At 47.1% G+C, this 23,776-nt stretch overlaps 2 protein-coding genes across 3 annotated transcripts in view; one reads left to right on the top strand and one right to left on the bottom strand.

Annotated features, from left to right (window-relative positions):
- Positions 1-15,356, top strand: part of CPAMD8 (C3 and PZP like alpha-2-macroglobulin domain containing 8) — a 150,925-nt gene extending 135,569 nt beyond the window's left edge. Inside the window, exons 38-42 of one of the 2 annotated variants that reach the window (XM_072601272.1) lie at positions 2,498-2,603; positions 2,707-2,817; positions 5,024-5,236; positions 12,365-12,530; positions 14,283-15,356. In XM_072601272.1, the coding sequence (XP_072457373.1) occupies positions 2,498-2,603; positions 2,707-2,817; positions 5,024-5,236; positions 12,365-12,530; position 14,283 (597 nt within the window). In that variant the 3' untranslated portion in view covers positions 14,284-15,356. The remainder of the gene's footprint in view (positions 1-2,497; positions 2,604-2,706; positions 2,818-5,023; positions 5,237-12,364; positions 12,531-14,282) is intronic. The other variant, XM_072601274.1, reaches the window with a different exon arrangement.
- On the bottom strand, positions 12,741-23,044 carry F2RL3 (F2R like thrombin or trypsin receptor 3). Its single transcript, XM_072601275.1, has 2 exons — positions 22,610-23,044; positions 12,741-20,101 (listed from the first exon to the last, which is right to left on the bottom strand). Exons 1-2 carry the CDS (start codon positions 22,704-22,706, stop codon positions 19,023-19,025), a joined length of 1,176 nt encoding a protein of 391 aa, XP_072457376.1. The 5' UTR covers positions 22,707-23,044; the 3' UTR covers positions 12,741-19,022.
- Positions 23,045-23,776: the final 732 nt, after the last annotated feature.

Below are 23,776 nucleotides of genomic sequence, written 5' to 3'. Positions count from 1 at the left end.
AATAAAACTGAATTTAAAGAGGCTCCATTCACATTGTGCAGGCAGACAAAGGTCAGTCAGAGCTCAGTATGCTGACTCCAAATCCCATCTTCTTTCCACTAACACTGGGTTTGAGTCCAAGCTCCGCGACTTAAGACCTGTGAATCTGGGTGAGTCACTTAACATCAGCACCACAGTTTTCTCATCTGTGAAAAGGGAATAATAACGCTGGCACTACCTGTCTCACTCAGAATGTTGTGAGGAGAGTGCTAGAAAAACGTGAGTTATTATCATCTCTAGCTTTGACTCTCCTAAGGGAAGGCATTGAATTTCTGTAATAGTAATAATAACTAATATTCATATGGTGTTCACTATGTGCCAGGAACTTTACAAAGCACTTTACAAATAATATCTCAATTGATTCCCCACAACAGCCTCAGGTGTTATTATCCCTATTCTAGAGATGAGGAAACTGAGACAAACAGAGGTTAAGTGACTTACCCAGGGTCACACAGCTGGTGAGAGCCTGAGACTGAATTTGGACTCAGGTCTTCCTGCTTCCATGCCGGCCACATCAGATTTACGGGTTGATTGTTTTTCCCTCTGTCAACTGGGTATACTAAAAACCTACCTACTCTGTCAGTTTCACAAGGGTATTGTGAGATAGCAGAAACAACTTGACATTGGAAAATCAGAGTGTTGTATACATTCAATTCAATGCATCTAACATTTGTTACATGTCTAGTAGTTCTGGTTCTGACCTTGTGCTGGGTGCCTACAAAGTTAAAAGTGAGACTTCCTGCTCCCAGGAGTTGTTTATATTATAAAGTGTCTCTCCAATATAATATTTTCACAGGTAGTTCAATACAGGAAAGCTTGAGTAAACAGAGAGACCACTAGCAAATGGAATGAAAGATTAGTTTGTGGTACAATTAGAGTGATAATAGTTTCACATTTATGTAACATTTTACAGTTAAAATCACTTTATATACTGTGTCTCATTGGGTCCCCTCAAAACCCTATGAGGTAGGGTTATTATAATCCGTAGAGAATTATAATCCATGCTTTACCAGATCCAACTAAACAAAGTCATTCCAAGGACATTCAAAGACAAAAATTAAAAGAGAACAGTTATTTTTAAATGAAAAAAATCTGTAATTACTGTAACAAACTTTTCACCATCAAGGACAGTGGAACCACCATTCTGGGACCCTCATATCCCAGTACTAGATATGCTTATAGAGAAAGTAAGAATGGCACGAAAGTGAACAATCAGGAGATTGGACTAAATGTAGATAGGAAAAGATACAATTATGAAAGTCCTAAAGGATTGATATGTAAGGTATCTAAAGAAGTAGATACCATAGGCTTAGAAAAGCATCTCTTCCTGAATATCCCATGGGCATATCAAACTAAACTTTCCCCATCTCTCTGATGTCCCTGTTTTTGTTGATAAGACCAGCATCCTCCCAGTTTCCTAGGTTGTTAACCTCTTCAGTCGTCCTTGACTTTCTTCCTTAACCTCCATATCTAAGCAGTCTGCCAAGTCTTGTCTAGTCTCCCACCATCATCTCTCTTACATATGTTCCCCTTCTCCCCACTCTCATGACATACCCTGGTTCCAACACCTTTCTCTGTAGCAGCTTTTGCTTTTTGCTTTTTGCTTTTCCAGCTTCCAGTCTTTTCGTCTTCAATTCATCCTCCATCGGATGCTGAAATCGAACCCCACCTAAGAGACGGTTTCATCCTCTCACACTGAAAATACAAATATTGTTCCCTGTTGCCTCTAGAATAAAATATAGGTTCCTCACCCTGGTATTTAAGGACTTTGGTAGTTTGGCTTCAGCCTAACTTTCCAAATACATTTCAAATTTTTCCTATTCTACTTTTCTGGTCTAGCCAAACTGACCCACTGACTGATCCCCAGACTTGGCTTGCCATGTCCTGACACTGCTAGAGCTCTCCATTTAAGAAAATTGTCTCCCTCTTTAGAATATAGTGTTTACTTATCTGCACTTGTTTTTATCTCCTTCGATAGAATGGAATCTCCTTGAAGGCAGTAGCCCTCCTTCATTCTCCTGGTACATTTCCTTGTGGACAGTAGGCTTTGAATTGAATTGAATCACCAGCAGAAAGTTGGCTTAATAGAGGGTGAATTTCTTCATCATCAGAAATCCAGGAAGACTAGCGGCTAAGGCCCTGGTGGCTTTGGGATCTATTTATGTGGAGCTCCACGCAGATAAAATCAGAGAACCCTGAAATATTGTATTTATGAAAAGGGAAATGGAGACTTACAGAAGAGATTCTATAATCTTCAGACTCCAAATCCCCAAGCACATTGCTCCTTGATTGTTTGTGTCTACTTCTCCTTTGGGGAGAACCAGCATCTGGTTTATCTCTCTTTTTTGAAGTCTTGGGCATTTCTTGCCCACTCTGCTTTCTTTGTGTGCTATCTAACTATGCAATAGGGTCTAGAACCAGGGACAGCTAGAGCTAACCTTACACTGTCTTTTTATAGATTCCAAGCCAATGCTTGACCTGTGTGAGATTCCAGGCCTTCCGAGAGTACATTGTTGGGAAGACTGCACCCATGCCAATCACTGTGTATGACTACTATGAGCCGGGTAGGTAGGGTCTTATCCTTCAAAGCACAACCACCCTATATCTCCCTGAGCTCCTGTTGCTGCTCTGAGCAGTCCTGACCTTGTCTACTTTCTTTCCATGTAGCATTTGAAGCAACCCGCTTCTATAATGTCAGTGAAAGCAGCCCACTGGCCAGGGAATTGTGTGATGGGCCCACTTGCAATGAGGTGGAAAGTTCAGCCAGTCAAGGACCTGGTAAGTTTCTGGGGCTTGGCAAGCAGCTAGGTGGCTCAATAGAGTGCTGGGCCTGGAGTCCAGAAGATCTGGGTACAAATCCAGCCTCAGACACTCAATAGCTGTATGACCCTGGGCAAGTCACTTGCCCCTGTTGGCCTCAGTTTCCTCATCTGTAAAATGAGCTGGAGAAGGGAATGGAAAACTAGTCCAGTAATCTTTGCCAAGAAACCCCAAAGGGGGTCACAGAGAGTCGAACACAACTGAAAAATGACTCAGTACAAAGTCCTTGAGGCTTTCAACCCAAGTCAGTCTATATTCCAACTGAGAACTTGTTACCATGTCAACATTTTTCTCCCAGCAGCAAGTCTTTTCACATTTGTCTTGCTCTGCCCTATGAAACACAGAACTGAAATATGTCATAGAATTCTAGAATTTCAGAATTCTGAGGTCATTCAGTCTGACCCTGACCAGTGCAGGAATCATCTACAGCCATGCCTTAGGATGGCAAATCGATAAATAGATTACAGCTTTCTTCTGAAAGGGAAAGCTATCACTGTTGTCCTCCTCACCAGTGCTGTCATCACTGTCATGTACAACATCACGGTCACTCTAATCCTCATACTGGTAGATGTCCTGCACACTTTAGGCCACGTAGCCTAGCCCTTTAAAGCTTGCATAGTGCTTTGCATGTATTATCTTGTTTGATCATCACAACAACCCTCTGAAGTTAGTGCTGTTATATATGCCCATTTTAAAGATGAGGAAGCCAAGGTAGACTGAGGTTAAGTGACTTGCCCAGGTTCACACAGGTAATAAATGTCTGAGGCAGGTTTCAATCCAGGTCTTCCTGACTCCAAGTCTGTCACCGTGTCCCATGTCTATCTCATCACCCCTCTCATTATCACCTCTACAATCATCTTCACCACTGCTGTCGCTACCACCATCTGTAAAGGAATCATCCCATGGGTCTTAAGCAGCAATAAATCATAGATTTCCAGGGCACTGGCTCCTCTGCTTGGACCTGGTTTAGGGGATGTTTGCCTTCGGATTGAGGGCCTATTCTTTTCACTGGTTTCTAAGCCTTTGCCAATCACTGAACCCCAGCTGAATGTACTGTGTGCCTCCTGGAACTCTCTGGCTCTCCTACTTAACAGCACTGCCACCCTTGGTTCCTGATTACCTTCCTCTGCTGCCCCTGGGTTTGGGCATTCACTTCCAGTACCCTCTTTCCTCTTTCTCCTCTACTCACCTCTTTCCACAAAATCCAGGTTAAAAGAACACGTTTTCCTATGGCTCATTTATTAGAGAAGACAGAATATTCAGATTTAGAAATAAGAACGAGGATAATTTAATTAAGATGACAGCAGATAGAGCGCTGGGCTTGGAATCAGGCAGACTCATCTTTATGAGTTCAGATCTGTCCATCATCCAGTCCCCTCCTCTTGTAGAGAACTTGCTTCTCTGTTTCTCAGCTTCAATTTCATTTTATCTACTCCAGCCTTTCCTGTTGCCTACAAAGGTGGCCAAGTCTCTTCATCCTTTAAACAAAAAATCCTCCATTTGATCTGACCATTACCTCTTGTTATTGTCTTATATCACTCTTTTCTTCCATAGCTAAACCTCCAGAAAAAGTCATATATGCTAATTCATTTTCTCATCTCTGACTCAATCAGTTAATCAGCAAGTATTTGTTAATTTTTCATGTCTAACTCATATAGAGGGCTTGACCTTGGCAAGGCAAAGGGTCACCTGTGACACTATCCGAGACTGCTAGAAACGAGGGGATGGCAGGAGATGGTGTTGAGGGGTTTGAGAGAAAGGGAAATGGAGAAGATTGATTATGACAAATGGCCTCAGTTTTCTCAGCAAAGTAAGAGGCAAGGTCCTCAGCTGCAGTAAAAGGAGGGGAAGGATAGAGAGGTTTGAGGAAAGAAGAGGTGGTCTGGAAAAGCTTTTTGTGTGGCCTGGGGAGGAGTACTGAATAACCCAGAATGGCTTGGAACACCTCCCCTACCATACTGACATCCACGGACTCTCCTAGGGTATATTTCCAGGGACAAACGAGCAGAGCTTCTTCAAGTCCTTCTCATTGACCCTTTGGGTTGACATTGTCTTCCACTGGGAATCCTACACAGACCTCAGAGAGGGAAGGGGTAAAGTACCCTCCAATACTCTGCCTGCCTCAGGTGTTCTCTCCCCAGCCCTTTGCCTGCTACTCTTTCAGGTCTGGTTCATAATGGTCCATGCAACAATGTCCCGGGCTGCCTGGCTGAGGAGTCCTTTGAACAGTGCCTCTGCTCTCGGGACTGTGGCTATGACGGGGACCCCGTGTGCGGATCCGATGGAGTCATCTACCAAAACCATTGTCAGATGGAGGTGGCTGCCTGCAGAAACAGCACCAGGATTGAGCAGGCATCAGCAGCCCACTGCACTGCAAGTAAATGCCTAGCTTTTTTTCACCTTTCCTTCTCCACCACCTGGGTTGGGGGGGCCATGTCTGACTTCCAAAAAGTCATTGTGATCTGGAATGTCCTGCTGAGCTCTGCTTCCAAAGGGTGTCCCTCAGAGAAGTACCTAGCCTTTTCTAAGATCTGGGAAGTTCTTTTTTTTTTTTAATTTTGATTTTTTTTCCCCATTTAACAAGAATCTATTTTCTCTCCCATTTTCTCCCTCTTCCACTGAAAAAGGAACACTAAACCAGTATAACAAATATGCATGGTCAAGCAAAAATAAATTCTCACATTGGCCACGTCCAAAAATGTCTATCTCAGTTTGCACCCCGATGCCCCATCACGTCTGTCTGGAGGTGGGCAGCAGGCTTCATCATCCTGCTCTAGTCATGGTTGATCGCTGGGTTGATCAGAGTCCTTGAATCTTTCCAATGTTACTGCCATATAAATCGTTCTTCTGGTTCTGCTCACCTTACATCTGTTCATATAAGTCACCTTCAGTCTTCAGGTGGCTACCAAATGATCCAGTTTGCTCCAGGTCCTCAAGGCTGCCTTCTATCCTCTCCCCCAGAAAGGCTGGTCCTTAGCATTGTCCTAGAGTGTCAGGTCTGTAAGGAGCCTGGAATTAATAGAACATGGAATGTTAGCCCTGGAGCAGATCTTAGAACATAGACCAGGCAATGGTAAAGCTGAAAGGAAATGGAGAAAGTACTTGAGTGGAGTATTAACCTTGGAGGCAGATAGGAGACCTGAGCTCCAGTCATACTTTTGGCACTTATCCACTCTGTGCCTTAGTTTCATCTGCACCATCCATTTCCCAGAATTGCTTTGTGCTCTGTAGCCTGAAAGTGTGAGACAAAACCAAAACAAAACCATGTTGTTCAGTCCTGTCCAACCTTTTGTGACCCCTTTGGGATTTTCTTGGCAAAATACTGGAGTAGCTTGCCACTTCTTTCTCCAGCTCATTTTACAGATGAGGACACTGAGGCAAATAGGGTTAAGCAATTTGCCCAGGGTCAGACAGCTAGAGTATGTGTCTGAGGTCAAATCTGAACTGCAGTCCTGATTTCAGTCCCAGCACATATGGCTCCATCTAGTGACCACAGAAAAAAGTAAGTTATTACTATTAAAGATCACCTACATCCCCCTCCTCATTTTACACATGAAGCAACTCTTTCCTTGGGCAGCCCAAGGGACTAGAACTAGGTTATGGGGAAGCATCCTTCACCTCAAATATACTGTGACCCCATAATATTGCACACTGGGTGTAAAGGAATCAAGAGTCAGGAAGACTCTTCGTTAAGTTCAAATCCAACCTTAGACCCTTCCTAGAGTGTGACCCTAGGTAAATCACTTAACTCTACTTGCCTCAGTTTTCTCATCTGTAAAATGAGCTGGAGAAGGAAATAACAAACCACACCAATATCTTTGCCAAGGAAAACCCAAATGGGGTCCCCAAGAGTCACAAAGATATTGAACAGATCATCTTTTCCACCTCCCACCTTTGACTACTCTTTTGTCACCATTCTCATCTCTTCTGTGTCTAGGCCTTCACAATCTCATCCATCCTCCATACCCTCAACTTGGACCCTCATATCTTCATCTAAAACAGTTTTCTCCTTAGGCTAAAACCCAGATTTCCAGCTTTCGGCTAAATATCTCCATCTCATGGCCCATTGATACTTTATACTCTGCATGTCCAAAATGAAACTCATTATTTTCTGTCCCAAACCTGTTCCTCCTGACTTGCCTTCCTCTGTCAGTCAGAGTCATTTCCAACTTCTCTCCACATTCTCCTTTTCCAATTAGTCTCCAAGCTCTGTTGATTCTGCCTGTCTTCCTGGTCATTCCCATCTATCTTGTTCTTTCCATTCAGGCCCTTACTCCTTTATGGCTGACCTGCTGCCACTGATCTCCTTGCTTCCATTCTATCCCCTCACAATCCACAGGCTGTCAGAATTATCATCCAAATGTTCAGTTCTCATCACATCTTGCTCCTACTCAGATGCTTCCCATAGGTACTGGACTTGACCTGACCCCAGCCTATCGCTTTGCACACATTACCTGATGTTTTATCCAAAGTGGACATCACTCTTCCCAGATAAGGCCCCTTCTTTGTCTGCTTTTGGGTCTTTGTTTATGCTGTTCTTTCTGCCTCCCTACTCATCTCTCCCCATCAAAATCCTCCAAGAAGCTGTTCCTCATTCTCCCAACCTGATGTAACCTCATCTATTTTAGGGCCCTGGAATTCTGTCTCACTTTATTCCTGTGTACAGTGCCTGTGCATTGTTGGAATTCAGCAAATAGCTGGTGAATGAATGAATCCATGGATGGGGGCCTCAGGAAGCTGTGGTGGGCTCGAGGTGGCAGTGCCAAGGCTAAGAGCTGGGGCTTTCATCTCCTGCCTCCTCTTTAGAGCCCCTCCCACTCTCCCACCTGCCTCTGGCCTCACCTGCTCACTCCTGCAGTGAAACCTCAGGACTCATTCTCACTCTTCTGTAGCTGAAGAAGAGTCCTGTGTCCAGGCAGGGGCCTCATCCCCTAGCAAACTTACAGAAAGAGATCAAGATTCGGTGGGAGCACCATTACTCTTCCCTTAGGGAATCTGTGGGAGAAGGAAAGATGGTGGGACCTCAGGTTAGTTGCACAAACAAAACCAAAACAAGAGAGATTAGAAGGAAGATTATTTTGGCAGCTATGTGGTAAGATGTAAGAACCAGGACAGCCAGTTAGAAGATCTTCTAATAATGCAGGTGAGAATGTTAGTGTTGAGAAGGTCCCTTAGAGCACAGGTTGCCAAAGCTTAGAGAAAGGGCCTTAGCAACCACTTAATTGGGCACCCACAATCTGAAGTGGAAGAAATCAAGATCCAAAGACAAAAGGAGAGACTAAGTAAGATCATGTGGACAACCATGTGGTATAGTACATACAACGCTCGACCTGGAGACAGAAGGAGCTGAGTTCAATCTTGTCTCAGACATTTAATGGCTTTGTGACCCTGGGCAAGTCACTTAACCTTCTCTGCCTCAGTTTCCTCATCTGTAGAATGGAGATAGTAAAAGCACAGGATTATTGTGAAAATTAAATGAAACAGCATATGTAAAGTGCTTAGCCAACCTTAAAGCACTATGATTATTTTTCGTTACACTAGAAACTGGAAGTGCTATATTCAAAATCAAGTCTCCTAACTTTCAGTCCATTCATTTTCCTACTAGATTCTAGAGTCATGGCAGCAGATAGAAACTAGAACCCAGGGCTCTAAACTTCCAGGGTTCTACTTGTTGTCTAATCCTTGATGTGGCTCCCATCACCTCTTGCAAAATCACAGTGTGCCATAGTTGGAAAGGACTTTAGGGATCACCTGCTCATTTTATAGCTCCCAAAGAAGGGCAGTGACTTGCCCAAAGGTCACCTAATGCACACAGCCAAGACTGATGCCTGGGGATCTACCACGTGTGGCTTTAATTATCTGCAATTCAATGAATCCCTGGGAGGAAAGAAGGATGCCACGACCTCTTCCTGGGAGGCTGCTCTTGTCCTGAGCTGGGACACTGGGGCCTGAGAAAAAGGAGTAGATGACGTTTTTGTGAGGCTGTCATCACTTCAGTTATGTCAGAGCTCTTGGGCTCATGTTTGACTTCTCTAACAAAGTACAGTGGGAAATATACTAGACCAGAAGCCAGGAGGCCCAAGTTCACATCCCAGCGACACCACCTGTGTGACCACAGGCAAGGCATTTCTCTCTGACCCTCAGTTTCCCCTATCTATCAAATGGATATCACAGAGTGTCAGAGGTGGAATTAGCCTCATGGGATGCCTAGGACCACTTCTATCAGAACAGGAATATCCTCTCTAATACCCCTAGGAGATGAGCCACCACTTGAAGATGTCTAGAAACTGGGGGCTCCCTATATCCAGAGGCAGTTGATTCTGCTGTAGGATCCTCTAGCCTGGCCTTCTTCCAGGACTCTGGGAGTGAGAGAGAGGAGATGATGGGCAGGAAGCTCTGTGGTTCTGTCTGGTGTTTGTCAGTCTGTTTTCCAGCCCAGGCAGACCTGTAGCTATGTCCCCCCTCCCAAGGCCCTCAGCTGTGGATATCATCAGGGTGCTCATTCTTGCCAAAGCCAGTGTTCTTTCCTCTGTCCTCATTTTTTCCCTTTCTTTTTGGTGACTCTGTCCAAGCTCTCCAGGAAGATGCTCTTTCCTGTCTCTTCTCCTACTTCTCAGACCACTCCTTATCAGTCTCCTTTGTAGGCTTCTATCTCCCTACCCCCTGCTCCCCTCTGCTATGGGTGCCTCTCAGGACTCAGCCCTCAGTCCTCTGCCTTTCTGGACTGTGCCCTGTTGCTTGTATGGCATGATAGACACTTCTTGGCAACCTTCCAGGCTGTCTTGGGCTAGAGATTTGCTTCACTCCATCATTCTGTGGGCTCTGCAGCTCTAGAATTTGTTTCTGAGTCCTTTGTATACGTATTTGGCTGGGCTTGGAGGCAGCATTCTAGAAAGTGTGTAGTGTTACTCTTCTATCTTGGCTCTGCCCCTCCCGCCCCCCTCATTTTAAAGCTAAGAAAAGAGATACACTTCAGAAACAAGAGATGATGCCCAAATTGTATGATATATCACATCACATGAAACACAACAGGAAAGTCTAGTCTGACTTGGGCATTCAAGGAGAAGTAAGAATCATGACATCAGAGAACTGACCATGGAGTATGCCTCCTGACGCTCAACAGAAGGGTGGAGCAACAGGCACCCAGTGAGGCAGGTATCTTCAGCCGTGGCATGTGCAGCGTGATTTGTTTGGCTGGACTAGGGGAGGCCGGATTGTGCAGTGAAAAGAGCACAGCTCTCCAGTCTGGGCTGGAGTCTCATAACTTGAGGAAGTTGCATAACTGCCCTAGACCTGTTTTCCCACCTGGAAAATGGGACTTCTGAGGTCCTCTCCAGCTTGAAATCTGTTTTGTTGTTGTTTCTGCTGCCGCTGTTGTTGAAGAAGATTAGATTGTAGGAATGATGGTCTATGGTGGAAACACTGGGAAGTGACAGGGAAGCAGAGAATGCCAATAAACATTTAATTTAAGCACCAATTAATAATCTAACAATAAAATAAATGATGAGTAGGTGGGGAAGAGGGCATTCCAGACGAAGCAGGGCAGCATGGGGTGTGGGTGGGACAGAAGGATGCATTCCATTTGGTGCATAGAGCACCTGGAGGTCCCTAGACTGACTGCTGAGCTAAGGGGGTGAGATGTGCTCTCTGTAAGCCATAGGCAGCCATAGAAGGCTTCTGAAGAGAGGAAGGATATGAGCAGATATGGGCATAAAGATCCTTCTTTCTGGCAGGGTGTGAAGGATAGACTGAGTGGGGAGCAAGTCAGGCTGAAAGGCCTCTTTGGAGGCTTTTGGGATCCAGGTAGATATAGTGAGGGTCTCTCCATAGGGAGGTAGGGGAAAAGTGGCTGCAAAGTCAGGATCACCTGGGTGGAGTCTCATTTGTAACTCCCGTTATCTCTGTGACTAGGCAAAGCACTTCCCTCTCAATGCCTCTGGCAACTCTTGATACTTGAAACTGTAGGGAAATGGCCAGTGGGTGCTGGTAAGAGAGTTCCTACCCCACTGAAATCACAGCTCTAGATGCAAAGACCAGCAGGTTGTAGAGCTTGGCAACTGATTGAGTATGAGAAGTTTGGGAGAGGGAAGAGTCCACGATGATGTCAAGGTTTCAAATCCGAAGGTGCCAGAGACAGAAATAGGGAGCTCTGAAGGGAAAGGGGTGTATATGGGCATGTCGAATCTGAGGTCCCAGTGAGACATTCAGTGGGAGATGTCCTTGAGATGGCTGCAGGTGCCATCGGCCACTGTGAAAGTGGAGGTTTGGAAGCTACAGAGAGAAGTGTGGACAGAGGCCACAAGAGTGAACGGCAAGGTTAGCTCATAAGCACCCAGGGATGAGAGGAGGGCTAAGGGCTAAGGACAAAGAGCCAGCAAAGGAGACAGAGACGAAATCCAGGAGAACATGGCGTCTTTGAAGCTTAGAGGAAGCTGTACTCTTTTCTAGTAAGGAGGGGTGGCCATGAGCATCACAAGCTCCAGAAAAGGCAAGGAGAATGTTTGTAGAGGATAGTGGCCTGGGCTTGACATCACAAAAGACCTGGGTTCAAATTCTGGCTTAGAGATTTACTGCTTGTATGACTTCAGTCAAGTCATGTAACCTCTAAGCCTCAGTTTCTTCATTTTATCAGTCAATAAACATTTGTTAAGCACCTACTATGTGCCAGATTAATCATACTTAACAAGGCATAGCTTATAGGATCACTTTTAGGAAGATGCTCTGAAACTGTAAATCACTGTGTAAATGCGAACTCACAATATTACTGGTCACCTTTGAACCCATTGCATTCTTCACAAACCAGTCCTTCGATTTTCTGCAGTGTCACCATTTTCCCAGGATCCCTGGCTTGGAGTTGTCTCAGTCCCCTTTATGCTCCATGCAAATCCTTCTGTTTTCTGCCCTCATTGAACTCCATCTGGAGACTTATGTTTCATTCCCCAACCAATGCTCCTGTCCCTGGCCACCCCTCCGCCTCTTGTGTTGTCTTCCCCTCTCTGAGGGCAGTGTGTGTGTGTGTGTGTGTGTGTGTGTGTGTGTGTGTGTGTGTGTGTGCGCGCGCTGTGTGCGCATGTGTGTGTGTTCCCAAGGCCTAGCACAGGGCCTGGCACATGGTAAATCCTTAATAAATGCTTATTCATTCATCCATTCATGCTGGGCACCACAGCTTAGGAAAGACATTGACAACTGAGGAATTCATAGAATCACAGGATTCACAACTGGCAGGGACCTTAGAGGTTATCTAGACTGCCAGTTATGGAAACTAAGGCCCAGAGAGAGTAAGTGACTTGCCCATGGTCTCGTGGGTACAGATTGGCAGAGCTTGAGCTCCCCATCACTAGAAGCTGAGTGAGCACTGCATAGTCATGTTGTAGTATCCTCTAAGGTCCTCTTGCTTTGGGTGTCTGCGGTCGTAGGTGCTCCAGGTCCATCCTGTGCTGTATCAGCCCCCAAGAACCCTGGCTTCCTAGACATCAGTCGGTGTTTCCTGTTTATTTCCTTCCAGAGAGCCCAGTACAGCCACCATCAGACATTGCCTACTACTTCTATGAGTATGACCCTGACCCCTACGGCTCTGAGGCCGAGAGCTCTGACGTGAGGCCAGAGCTGACGACAGCCAGCAGTGCTTCTGAAAGTACCTGGAAGGAAGGACGTGGAGACCACATGGAATGGTGAGCCTCTCACAAACTGTCTCCAGTCAGACAGCCACTGGCAGTCTTCACAGAGAGGCCATGGAGCCACTTTTGGAGAGTGTATTAAACAGGGCATATGCTTTGAATAAAAGGAAGGAAGGAAACAAGCATTTATTATGCACCTACTATGTACCAGGCCCTGTGCTGAGTGGTTTATCAGTATCATCTCATTTAGTCGTCACAACCTGGTAAGGTAGATGCTTTATTATCCCCATTTTACAGTTGAGGAAACTGAGACAGATAGAGAGTAAGTAACTTGCTGAGGGACACACAGCTAAAACATTTCTGAGGCCAGATCTGAACTCTAGTCTTTCTGACTTCAGGCCCCGGGCTCCATCTATTGAGTCACCAGGTGGTTAGAGCAGATGTTCTCTGAAATTCATCTCCGTTTAACATTGAGTCTTTGTGCCACATGTGACACCTTGCCTGCTGGGAAGGGAAGGGATTTGCAGCCACCAGAATTACTCTCCTTCCCAGGATCTCGTCCAGTCCGTGAGTCACCAGCTACTGTTGCCAGGGAGCCAGTCAGTCCTGGGGCCAGACATTCCTGGGGAGGACAGCGCAAGAGCCTTGTGCTGGGCAGCCGAGACTCCCTGGGTAGGGTGCCATAAGCAGGGCCCTTCTGTCCTTTTATTTATCCGTAAAATGGGAGTTAAGCAGCTTCCCTACTGAAAGGAGGCAATGTGGTACAGTAGAAAGAATCAGAGGATTCTAAATTCCGGATTCAAATTCTGACTCCAAGACTTCCTAGCAATGTGACTTTGGACAAGTCCACTACCCTCCCTGGGCCTCAGTTTCCTCATCTGCAAAGCAAAGGTGTTGGACTAAGGCAATTTCTGAGGACCCTGCCAGCTCTGAATCCAGGAGCCGAGGAAGGTCAGAGTGTTTTTTAAGGTGTCTGTGTCTTTGTTATACACTAATAACCATGAGTAAAAGCATACAAATAAGCGTACAGAAAGGGCAACAAAGCCTTCCTCCAGACATGAGGTGTGACTGCACCAGAGGGAGAACCTCTCGACAGCCAACCATATCCATGCCTCCTATACAGGCTTTCCTTCCACAACATCCTTGACAAGCCACATTTGAACACCACTTGGCAGGGTTATTGCTGAGGCGATCGGTTCATCAGTGTCCAAATAGCTGTCCACTGAAAGAATACTAGGTTTGGGGTCACAGGACTTTGGGTCAGATAGCGATCCTGTCACTACCTGTGTGATCTTGGGCAAGTCACAGCCCCTTGGGGCCTCCATGTCCTTGCCCGTACTTTTAAGATCCCTTCCAGTTATAAATCTATGATCATTATTGGATTGTTCAGTTGTTTTCAATCATGGCTGACTCTTTATGACCCCATTTGGGATTTTCTTAGCAAAGATCCTGGTTTGCCACTTCCTTCTCCCACTCATATTACAGATAAGGAAACCGAGGCCAACAGGGTTAAATGACTTGCCCAGGGTTACAAAGCTAGTGAGTGTCTGAGATCACATTTGAACACCCAAAGAGTCTTCCTGACTCCAGGCTTGGTGCTCTGTCCACTGCACCACCTGGCTATTGTTGGAAGTAACACTTTAAAAAGAGCTGAAATCTACCTCCCTCCAATCACTCCTGTCGTCCTAGCATCAGATATTTGAAGATAATGGTCACGTCCTGAATCTTCTCTTCTCCAGACACAATGTCCCATTTTCCTACAAATGGATGCTGGCAATAATGACCCTGTGGTCTCTTTTTCAACAGAAATGACGACCTTCCCAGGAGAAGTGACCCAGAAGGTGCCTCCTTGATGGCTTTGCTCAGATCGCTGACTTTGTGGAGAGCAAGAAGGACTTGGACCTTTCTCACCCACTGCAAAAGGCCTTGTGTCCCTTCCCTAGTCATGCTGAGTCTGCAGGGGAGTCTAGACCAGCCTTGCGCTTTACTCTCAGTACCATTCCCCCAACCCTTCCATACCTGCACTTCCTGCCTCCTTTGTGGTTTTCCCATAGAGCTTCTACCATACCATTAACTGCCAAGAGCAGGAGTGGCATTTGAGCACGGCCTCCTCAGGGGACAGAAAGGGGCCAGGGGACCTATTTACTTTGGAGTAAGCCACTGCCCCCTGCCTTCTTGGTGCCTTCACTTTTGATCAATGAATCTCCACATCAGTCACCTCATTTTAGCCTCTCAACAATCTGTGAGTTAGGGTAGGGCAGGCATTAGTCCCATTTTACAGATGAAGAGGCTGAGGTGCAGAGAACCTTTACTGAGTACTCCTCCCTTTATGCACAAGGCCCTGTTCTCAGCCTTGAGGAGAAGCAAAGTAAGATATGAGTAAGATGATTGCTGCCCTCATGGAATCTGGGAGGAAAGATAAGACGTGTTGACAAATGGATAGAACAGATGACCTAGCCGATATCAGCTTGGCATAGTGAATGAAGTGCTAAGAGTGTGGAGGTCTGGGTATGACTCTAGGCAAGTACCATCCCTTCTCCAGGCCTCCATTTCCCCATCTGTAACATAGTAACAATACTTGCTGTACCATTTTGAAGGGCTGTGGTAAGGCAGACATGAAACAAAAGATGTGCCAATCTGCTAAACAAAAGTGAAGAGTGCCGTAGAAATGTGGTGCCTCGTGTGCTGCTCAGCCTTCAGGACGCTGATCTCCAAGGGCCCCATTCAGCTCCGCAGCTACAGCTTAGAGCCGGCTCAGCCCTGGCCCAGGCTTTGCTGCCCCAGGATTGGCCGATGGCCACAGGACTCAAAGCAAGGAGGAAGCACTTGACCCTGGGCGGTTTTAGAGGGCAATTGTTAATAAAATCTCAGTATCTAAAATGAAGCCTCCTTGCAACATCAGTCACATATTTTGGGTGTGGGGTCCAGTTACCAGGGTACAAATGAATGAAACCTCAAGGCCTCACATTCAGACAGCTGTGAGGAATCCAGGCGATTCTGGAGAAGAACCAAGGATGGATGAAAGGGCAGGGGACTGAGGAGGGAGCCTGTCAGAATAAGTGTCAGGGCTCAGGGGAGGTTAAGCCAGACAAAGCTTCTGTTTTCTCTAACAAGGAGAATGAAGCTGGCGTGATGAAGTGAAAAGGGCCAAAATGGTCCCTGAAAAATCAGAGCAGGGCAGCCAGCCACCCTCACTCAGAGCATTCAGGTCACCCATCCTTGCTGAACTTTATGCTGAGTCCAGAATAATGGGCGCATTTCCTGAGTCATTAGCAGGGATTCTTTGGGATACTGGAGGGCTAACTAGGAGATTCCCAGACTAGACATGGGGAAAGGTCTCCATTTTCTCCTCCAAAAAGTGGAGGGGAGGAAAACTGGAGGCCATTTACCTGACAGGGATTGGTGAAGGGATAGTGTGTGAGCATCTAGAAGGGGGAGCAAGGATCTCTGTGAGTCAGGATGGATTTATAAAGACTGTCACGCAGAGACCACCACGGCACAGCAGAGTGAGTCAGAAGACTCAGTCTTGTGACTTGGCTCCGTTCATTAGCTTTGTGACTGGATAAGTCATATAACTTCTTCGAGCTCGGTTTTTTCACCTGCTAAATATAACCGTCCTTGTACCGCTGATCTCAAGGAATTGTTTCGAAGAAAATGTTTTGTAAGCAAGTCAACAAACATTTATGAAGCACCTACTCAGTGCCAGGTACTGTGCTAAGTTCAAGGGATACAAAGAAAGATAAAAACATGGTCCCTGCCCTCAAGGAACTCCCAGTCTGATGAGGGGGCAGGGGAGGACACAAAACAACAATTTCCAGACAACTATGTACATAGAAGATAGAGACAGGCTGGAGGAAAGACACTAAGACTCAAGGGGACCTGGAAAGTATGAGGTTGGAGGAGCATGTGGCAGGGAGCATTCCCCCTGTGTGAGCTCAACTAAATGCCCTCCAGGGGCACTTTCCTAACTCTAAGATGCTCTGATTCTAAGGGCCAGGATTAGGACCCTGGCTCTGAATTCAGACTCGGGATCTGCCCTGCCACCCCTGCTGCCCACAGACCTGTCTAAGTTCTTTGAAGGTTTTAGGTCTTAGAAATGGGAGCTATGGGTGATGAGAAGCACCAAGGCTGGCAGGACCTGGAGCCTGTGGTGGAGGAGGCAGGGAGAAAGTGGAGGGTACTACTGCCATTATATAAAATAGGGCTGTGTGGAGGGATGGCCACCGGGTGGGAAGTGAGAGCAACCTTCTTTCTTGTTAGAGCAACCCTCCTTAGGACCTCAGCACCCAACGGTCCTGCCTCTGCCCCCAAGAGGCCATTTGTCATCCCATGTGCCCATTGGTTCTTTCATAGAGTATAAGTAAGTCACCAAGGTCATAGAAACTTTACATTCCAGAGTGTTCGGCAAGATACCTGGGGCTGCTCAGATTATCCTGCAGGGCTCTGGTCAAATCCCGACCCTCTTCTGCCCCCTCTTTACCCTCTTCTCTCTCCACCAGCTTGCCAAGACTTTCTATCCTCAGCCTCACTTGACCTGTAAGTTCACTTGTTTCTACTTAGAAAATTCTCATCATTTCCCCATCTAGAAGAATTCAGGTCAAGGCCTTAAGAAGGAAGTATGTCAGAGTGTAGTGAATATAGGACTTAGAGCCTAAAGGATTTAGGTTTCAATCTTGGCACCTCCTGACTGAGTGTCCCTGGGCAAGTCATTTAACCTGCAAGGGAGGATAAGCCTCACTTTCCTCAATTGTCAAATAAGGGGATTTGACCAAGTGATCTCTGAGGTCCCTCCCAGCTCTCACTTGAGACTCTATTAGAGAAGGGCCTGTGGAGGCACCACCCATGACTTAGCCTTCCATCCTGAGTATGGCCTGGCTCAGATCATGGATGAAGGGCATCAGTGGGCTGTGGCAAAGGGCAGAGAATGAGAACCCGCCCCTGGATGGGGTCAGAGAGCTGGACTCTGGTTCTGGCTTTGTCACTGAACTGTTCAAAGACTCTAATACAATGAAGAAAGTATGAAATTTGGAGCCGGGCTCTGGATTCTAATTCCAGTTCTGCCACTTATTACCTGTGTGATCTAGGGAAAGAGACTTCATCTCTCTCAGTTCCACTTTCCTCATTTGTCAGATATAGGGCTTAGAATAAATGAGAGGTACCAGAGAACTGGACTTGGACTTAGGAAGACTTGGGTTTGAATTCTGCCTCATATACTCATAGCTGTGGGGCTCTGAACAAGTCACCCATCTTCAAAGCCTCAGTTTCCTTATCTGTAAAATGAAATTGATGATCTCTAAGGGACCTGCTAGCTCCTGGGAGCTCTCTCTAAACTTCTCTTCCATCTTCTGTAAAGTAAGAATATTGGATTGGCTGGTCTCTGAGGAAATCTGAGGATTTTTCCAGCTCTGACGTTCTGTGTTCTAAAGACCCTCCCAGCCCTGATATTCCCTGTTCTAAGGGCCTTCCCAGCTCTGACATTCTATGTCCTCAGGGCTCTCCTACCTCCCACATTATTGGCTGTAAAGTCCCTCTCACATTCCACATTCTGTGTTCTAAAGTCAGTTCTAGCCTTTACAGGCTGAAATAGACTATTGCCACCAAGCATGGATATCTTATCTTGGCTTTATGTATGTCTTATGTCTCATGTTGACCAAGCAACTGGCTTGATCACAAATCTTTACTTTTACTTGCTGGGTCACTTAAGAAGAACCTGTTTAGAACTGGATTGGGTCTTAATCAGCTCTCCGTTCAGTAGAATCCACCAGCCAGCCTGACCTGCCTCAAGTGAGGAAGGAGAGGCATGGGATCTTGAAGGTTCAGCAGCAAGACTATGCCCTTAGGGGACAGGTCTCAAATCCTGCAGCCAGCAGCCCCAGTAAGACAAGGCACAGGATGCTGGAGTTAGCAGGACCTTCCACCTCCTTGCCTGAAGCATGGCATAGCATCTCCATAATGTTGTCAAGTCTTCATCCAACCTTTTCATCAGTACCTCTAGGAGTTCACCTCCTCCTGACCAACATTTCCTGCTTTTTGGCAGCTTTTATCATCAGGAGGTGTTTTTCATATTAGCTAAAGTCTGATATAAATCCCTCCCCAAGTCTTGGTCCTGTTTCTTTCTTCTTTGACAAAGCAGAGCATCTTAAAATCGCTTTCCTTCAATCACCAGAAGGCAGATAGTGTCTGTTCCGCCACTTCCCCCATGACCTCTGCCCCTACCAAGTTTTCTCTTCTCCAGTATTGACACCCCTCAGATCTGTCAGTACTTATCTAATAGGGAACAAGGTACTGGACCTCCCTGGAAATGGAGTTGGGTCTTCAAGGTGAAAGTCCTCTGGATGAAGTAGAAGCTGGGGAGGGAAAAACAGAGTGCTTATCCCCTCTCATCCTTGCAAAGTTTGCTGAGGAAAGGATAAAGGTGGGAGTTTCAGGGAACACTGAGGGCAAGGACAAAGGGAGATGCCTCTGGGGCTGACACAAACAACAGGCCCATCAGAAAGCCGTGCCTCCCACCCTCCAGCCAGATCCAGAGCAACATCAGATGGATCTCTACAGCAGAGATGTAGAGCGGGTGCCCAAGCCAAGGACTTCCTCCTTGGAAGTTTTCTGGACTGTGAGCATGTCCTTGTCCTGCTGACAAAGCTTTCTCTTTATTTTGTCCCGGAATTCTTCCGATACATAGTAGTAGATGAAAGGGTCCACACAGCTGTTGAAGGTGCTGATGACCAGGCTGAGGACATACCAGAAGTAGAGGTCTCCAAAGCCACTGGTCCTGGGATCCGAATAGTGGATGAGCAGGAGTATGTTGCTGGGGGTAAAGAGCATAATTGCTGAGGCCAGCACCAGCACAGTGAGCTTGATGGCATAGCCATACGTCTTCCCGCTGGCCACCAGGGTGTAGATGACCGAACCGTAGCAGAAGAGAATCACCAGAAGCGGAAGGAAGAAGCCCAACAGGACCAGGCAGACAAAGATCTTCAGGAAGTGGCTGACCTGCTCATCCTGGGGGAGCACATCATGACACACGATGAGGCCAGAGCTGCCATGCAGTGGGTAGGACTGGCGCTGTGCAGCCAGGGGCACTGTGAGGGCAGCTGCCCCAAGCCAGACAATGGCACAGAGGCAGGTGGCAAAGGTGGGGCTGCGCACAGAACGGGAGAAGAACGGGTGGACGATGGCTAGGTACCTGTCCAGACTGATGCAGGCCAGCAGCAACATAGAACAGTACATGTTTCCATAGAAGAAAGCAGTCACCAGGCGACAGAGCCCCTCCTCAAAGACCCAGCGGTGACCCAGGAAGTAGTAGGAGATCTTGAAGGGCAGGGCTAGCACCAGGAGCAGGTCAGCCACAGCAAGGTTCATCAGAAAAATGGTGGAAGGCAATTTCTGAATCTTGGCAGCCAGCACCCACAACGCTAAGCCATTGGCTGGCAAGCCCACCAAGAAGACGAGCGTATAGAGGGAAGGGACCAAGGCTGTGAAGACCCAGCTAAAGAGGTGCTCCCTGGACTCCTTCTCAATACACAGGTAGGTGATGTTATTTAAGCTCATCGTCTTCCCAGGAAAGCTCCTTGGGCAGAGGCCGAAGAGGGGTGAGGTCTCATTAGTGTGGGGATCTGTACTATCATCTGTGAGAAGAAACAGCTATGGGTTAGCACAGTCTGACCCCAGTCACCCTCTGCTCCATGGCCCGGTAATCATGGAAACAGTGCTTTCCCCTACCCCATAATAAGGACCATCACCAGCTCTGCAAGGGTGGAAACCTAGCGGCTCTCTTCACCGGAGTCCAAGTCTCAGTTTCTCAGCTTGAAGAGGACGAACCCAAAGTTGTCATCAGCTACATTTCCTCCAGGTCAACAGCTGGAGCTGGTTGCCCAGCTGGGCCTGTACTCTGGGTGCCCATAAAGAAGTGAAACAGGCCTATGGGATAAGCTGTGTGTGCTGTCAATGAGAGAAGTGTGTGATTGGCTTGTCTGGAAGAGGAAGACCAGTGAGGAGCACTTAGTGGTTGATCAATCAATAAACATTAAGTGCCTACTATGTGCTAAGTGCAGGATCACTTTAGTCATTAGCTGTAATGGAAAGAGCCTTAGATCAAGGCTTCCTAAATTTTTTCATTCGTGATCCCTTTAGCACTTCTTAAACCATGAGTCATAACCCCTTATCTGAGATGATTATCAAGGTGGAAGAGGAAGTGGAGAACTGTGATTTGTCTGTGGCCCTGGGATAAGCAGGAGGAAGATCCAGGGTTCTGCCTCCACATCCCAAAACCTGTGTGAATAATGATACTGAAAATGGTCCTAGCCTGGACTGACACCTCAGACTTTTCCAAGAAGTTACACTAATCTTCTGAACCCTTCCTAAAACATCTGAATCAAAATAATCTCTCATCTCACTGTGAGTTAAAGCGCTATTTGGCCCACTGTGAATGTTTCCCTCCCTCCTTCCCAGCACAAGCAACTCTTTAGTCTTCCAGATGTTCTGGGTAGATTGTATGAATGATAGGAAATGGTTTGGGGTGGGCAAGCGCTGGGGAAGTCCTCAGGAACAGAGACAGCCTATCACAGAGAGTCCTGACCATTGGAAAGGATGTGGGTCTGTTTAGAGGGGATGGGGGGAGGGAGGGAGGAAGGACCATCGACCTTAGAGGTCAATTAGTCTCTCCTCTTCATTTAAGAGGTGAGGAAGAAGAGGCAATTTACTTATGATCAAATAGGTAGTAAATGGCAGGATCTTGATTCCAGCTCAAGTTCATTTATCCCAACCCTGCCCCTCTCCTTATCTTACAGATGGAAATCTGAGATTCAGAGAAATAAAATTTCCCCACTATCATGTAAATAATAATAGCAAGGCTAGGTAGGATTCAAACCAACATCCTCTGACTTTAAATGTGGTGTTCTTTCACCTATGGCATGTTGCTGCCCTCTACCCCAGGACACCCCAAAACACAGCTTCCCTGAGACTAGAGCCCCAAGTGGAGTCATTACTAGCTTGGAGAAAACAGGACCTTTCCTCAGGGTGCTAGTAGTATTGGGGGACATGGAAGGGCAAAGGCCACCAAACCTGGCCCTTGCTTCCCATTCCTCCAGAGGAACAGGGCATGACCACCATGGCCTACTCCCCAGGCATCCTTGCCATGGCAGCTCCTACTTCCACCCCTAACCCCCAAAGAGGGTGAGAACCAGGACTCAGTAATCCCCCGTGACTGCCCATGGGAGGACTGACTTCTGTGTCATTCTTTGCTCAGCTGACTGAATTAGATGCCTTTCAGCTCATTCCATTTCTGCCCCAGTGGCGCAGCCCATGGGTAGCTGCCAGTTCGAAAGCATCATCCCCCCATCTCCCCATTTCTATAGCATTTGATGGCTTACAAAAGCTTACAAAGCTTTTCCTCTAAGCAGACATTAGCCCCATTTTATAGACAAGAAGACTGACACTGCTGCACTTCTCTGTAAAAGGAAGAACTCGACTTCAGGAGGCAAAGAAGCGAGAGCAGCAGAGCCAGATTTCAGCTCAATATCAGAAGAATTTCATCATTAGAGCACCGCTCCCCCTCACCCCCGTGGAGAGCGCCACCGTGAGATAGGGCCCCTTCCCCAAACAGATGCACATAGTCAATCGATCAATAATCACACGGACCAAGCACTGTGCTAAGCACTGGCCATCACTTGGGTATATCACAGTGGAAGTTCCTGTTGAGTATAACTTGGACCAGGCAATCGTCAAGATTTCTTCCAAATCTCAGTTGTCCAGACCTTATCTCACATGTGGCATAGGGGGAAAGTACTGGATTTAGCTTGTATGCATGGTTTCACATACAGGCCTCAGCTTCTTTCTGTGTAAATGAGGGACTTGAGATAGATAATCCCTAAAGTCTCTTTGTCCCATGCCAGCCTCAGGCACCCTGTTCATCTCAGTCACCTGGGTCAAAGACAGAATCTCAATGGCAGGAGTGCTTATGTTTAACCCTTGCCTACCCACCCTCCCAGCACTCCATTCTCTGGAGCAGCCCTGGAGCACAAGGTGACTCCCAACAGTACTATCAGCAAAACTGGGGAGGCTACAAGGACCCCTTGGGTCTCTCTCAAGGGGTAAGTTCAGAGCATTGCCCTTTCCTTTCTAAGAACATAACTCACCTGCATTGGTATTCTCCTCATCATAGTCAGTCTGTGTCAGGCTGCCCACCAGCAAGCAGAAGACTAGGAGGAGACTGGGGCTGCAAGGATACCGCATGGTCCAGTGTACCAGGCTGGGACTGAAAGGAGCAGGGGCCAAGGACTAGTGAGGCCACGCTGTTGTCTGAGGAGACTGATAGGAGCTGCTGTGATGAGGCATTTCCTTCTGAGACCACACACACATAGTTACAGCCTTTACAGACTCTCTCACTTCCTGAGGAAGAGACCAAGAGAGTTTAGATAAATGGAAACAGACCTGGGTGGGGACATGGGAGACGTGCACATCAGCTCTAGGCCCACATTATCCAGGCGCAGTGGCAGAGAGGGGAGGGCAGACCTGGCCCATTTAGCACCCAGCTAAGGCTGGAAGAGCAGAAGGGGAGCCCCAAGCCAGTGGGCATCAGTTGGCCCTCTGCCCTCCATTGTTCCCTGACTTTGTGCCCTTGGGGGCCTTGCCCCTCCAAGGACACAGAGAAAGGTTCGTGGCAGAACACAAGAAAAGAAGGGTGAGAGGACAGGAAAAGCTGGGGGTGGGAAAATAAACACAGGGCAGAGTATGGTCTTTCTGGCCACAACCTTGAATATAGGGTCTATCTCTCATCGTCTCCTGACTACATGTGACTCAGTGTTGTCCCCTAGATTATTTTTTCCACTTCAGAAAAATCCAGCTAATAGTCTCCTTAGTCCCAACGAGCAGAACTAGGGCCCTGGGCAGGGAAGTTACAAGGAGGTAACTTCCACCCAGATCACTGGTCCCTTAGATTCTATGCCTGGGTTCCTATCTGTTAGCCACCGGGGAGAGCCCCTTAACTCTGGTTCACATCATTGTCCAGCCGGAAAATGCACTTGAGCTTTTGGAGACATTGGGCAGATGTTTCCTGTGAGTTTGCTAAATATGAGGAGGGTTCAAGTTGCTTTAACTCCCACTGGCTCCTACGTCCCTGACAGCTCTCTCAGTCTTAAGGCAGCCTTTGACAGGCATTGGGCATTTCTAAGAGCTAGCCTCAGTTAGGAGCCCTGAATAATCTACCAGCCAGGGCTCTCTCTACCTGTCCTCATTCTGTGAGCCAAACATCAGCCTCTGAATCTGCCCTGCCTTCCTCCCACCTGACTTCATCCAGAAGCCTA

Source organism: Notamacropus eugenii, chromosome 4 (assembly GCF_028372415.1).
Source record: "Notamacropus eugenii isolate mMacEug1 chromosome 4, mMacEug1.pri_v2, whole genome shotgun sequence".
Lineage (NCBI taxonomy): Eukaryota > Metazoa > Chordata > Mammalia > Diprotodontia > Macropodidae > Notamacropus > Notamacropus eugenii.
This window is presented reverse-complemented; position numbering and strand designations above follow the sequence as displayed.

Bases quoted from the DNA above. Each gene is read 5' to 3' on its own strand.
- F2RL3 (XM_072601275.1), bottom strand. From the start codon at position 22,706: ATGCGGTATCCTTGCAGCCCCAGTCTCCTCCTAGTCTTCTGCTTGCTG. The intron at 20,102-22,609 runs GTGAGTTATGTT...TTCTTCTCACAG, and splicing joins TGAGGAGAATACCAATGCAG to ATGATAGTACAGATCCCCAC.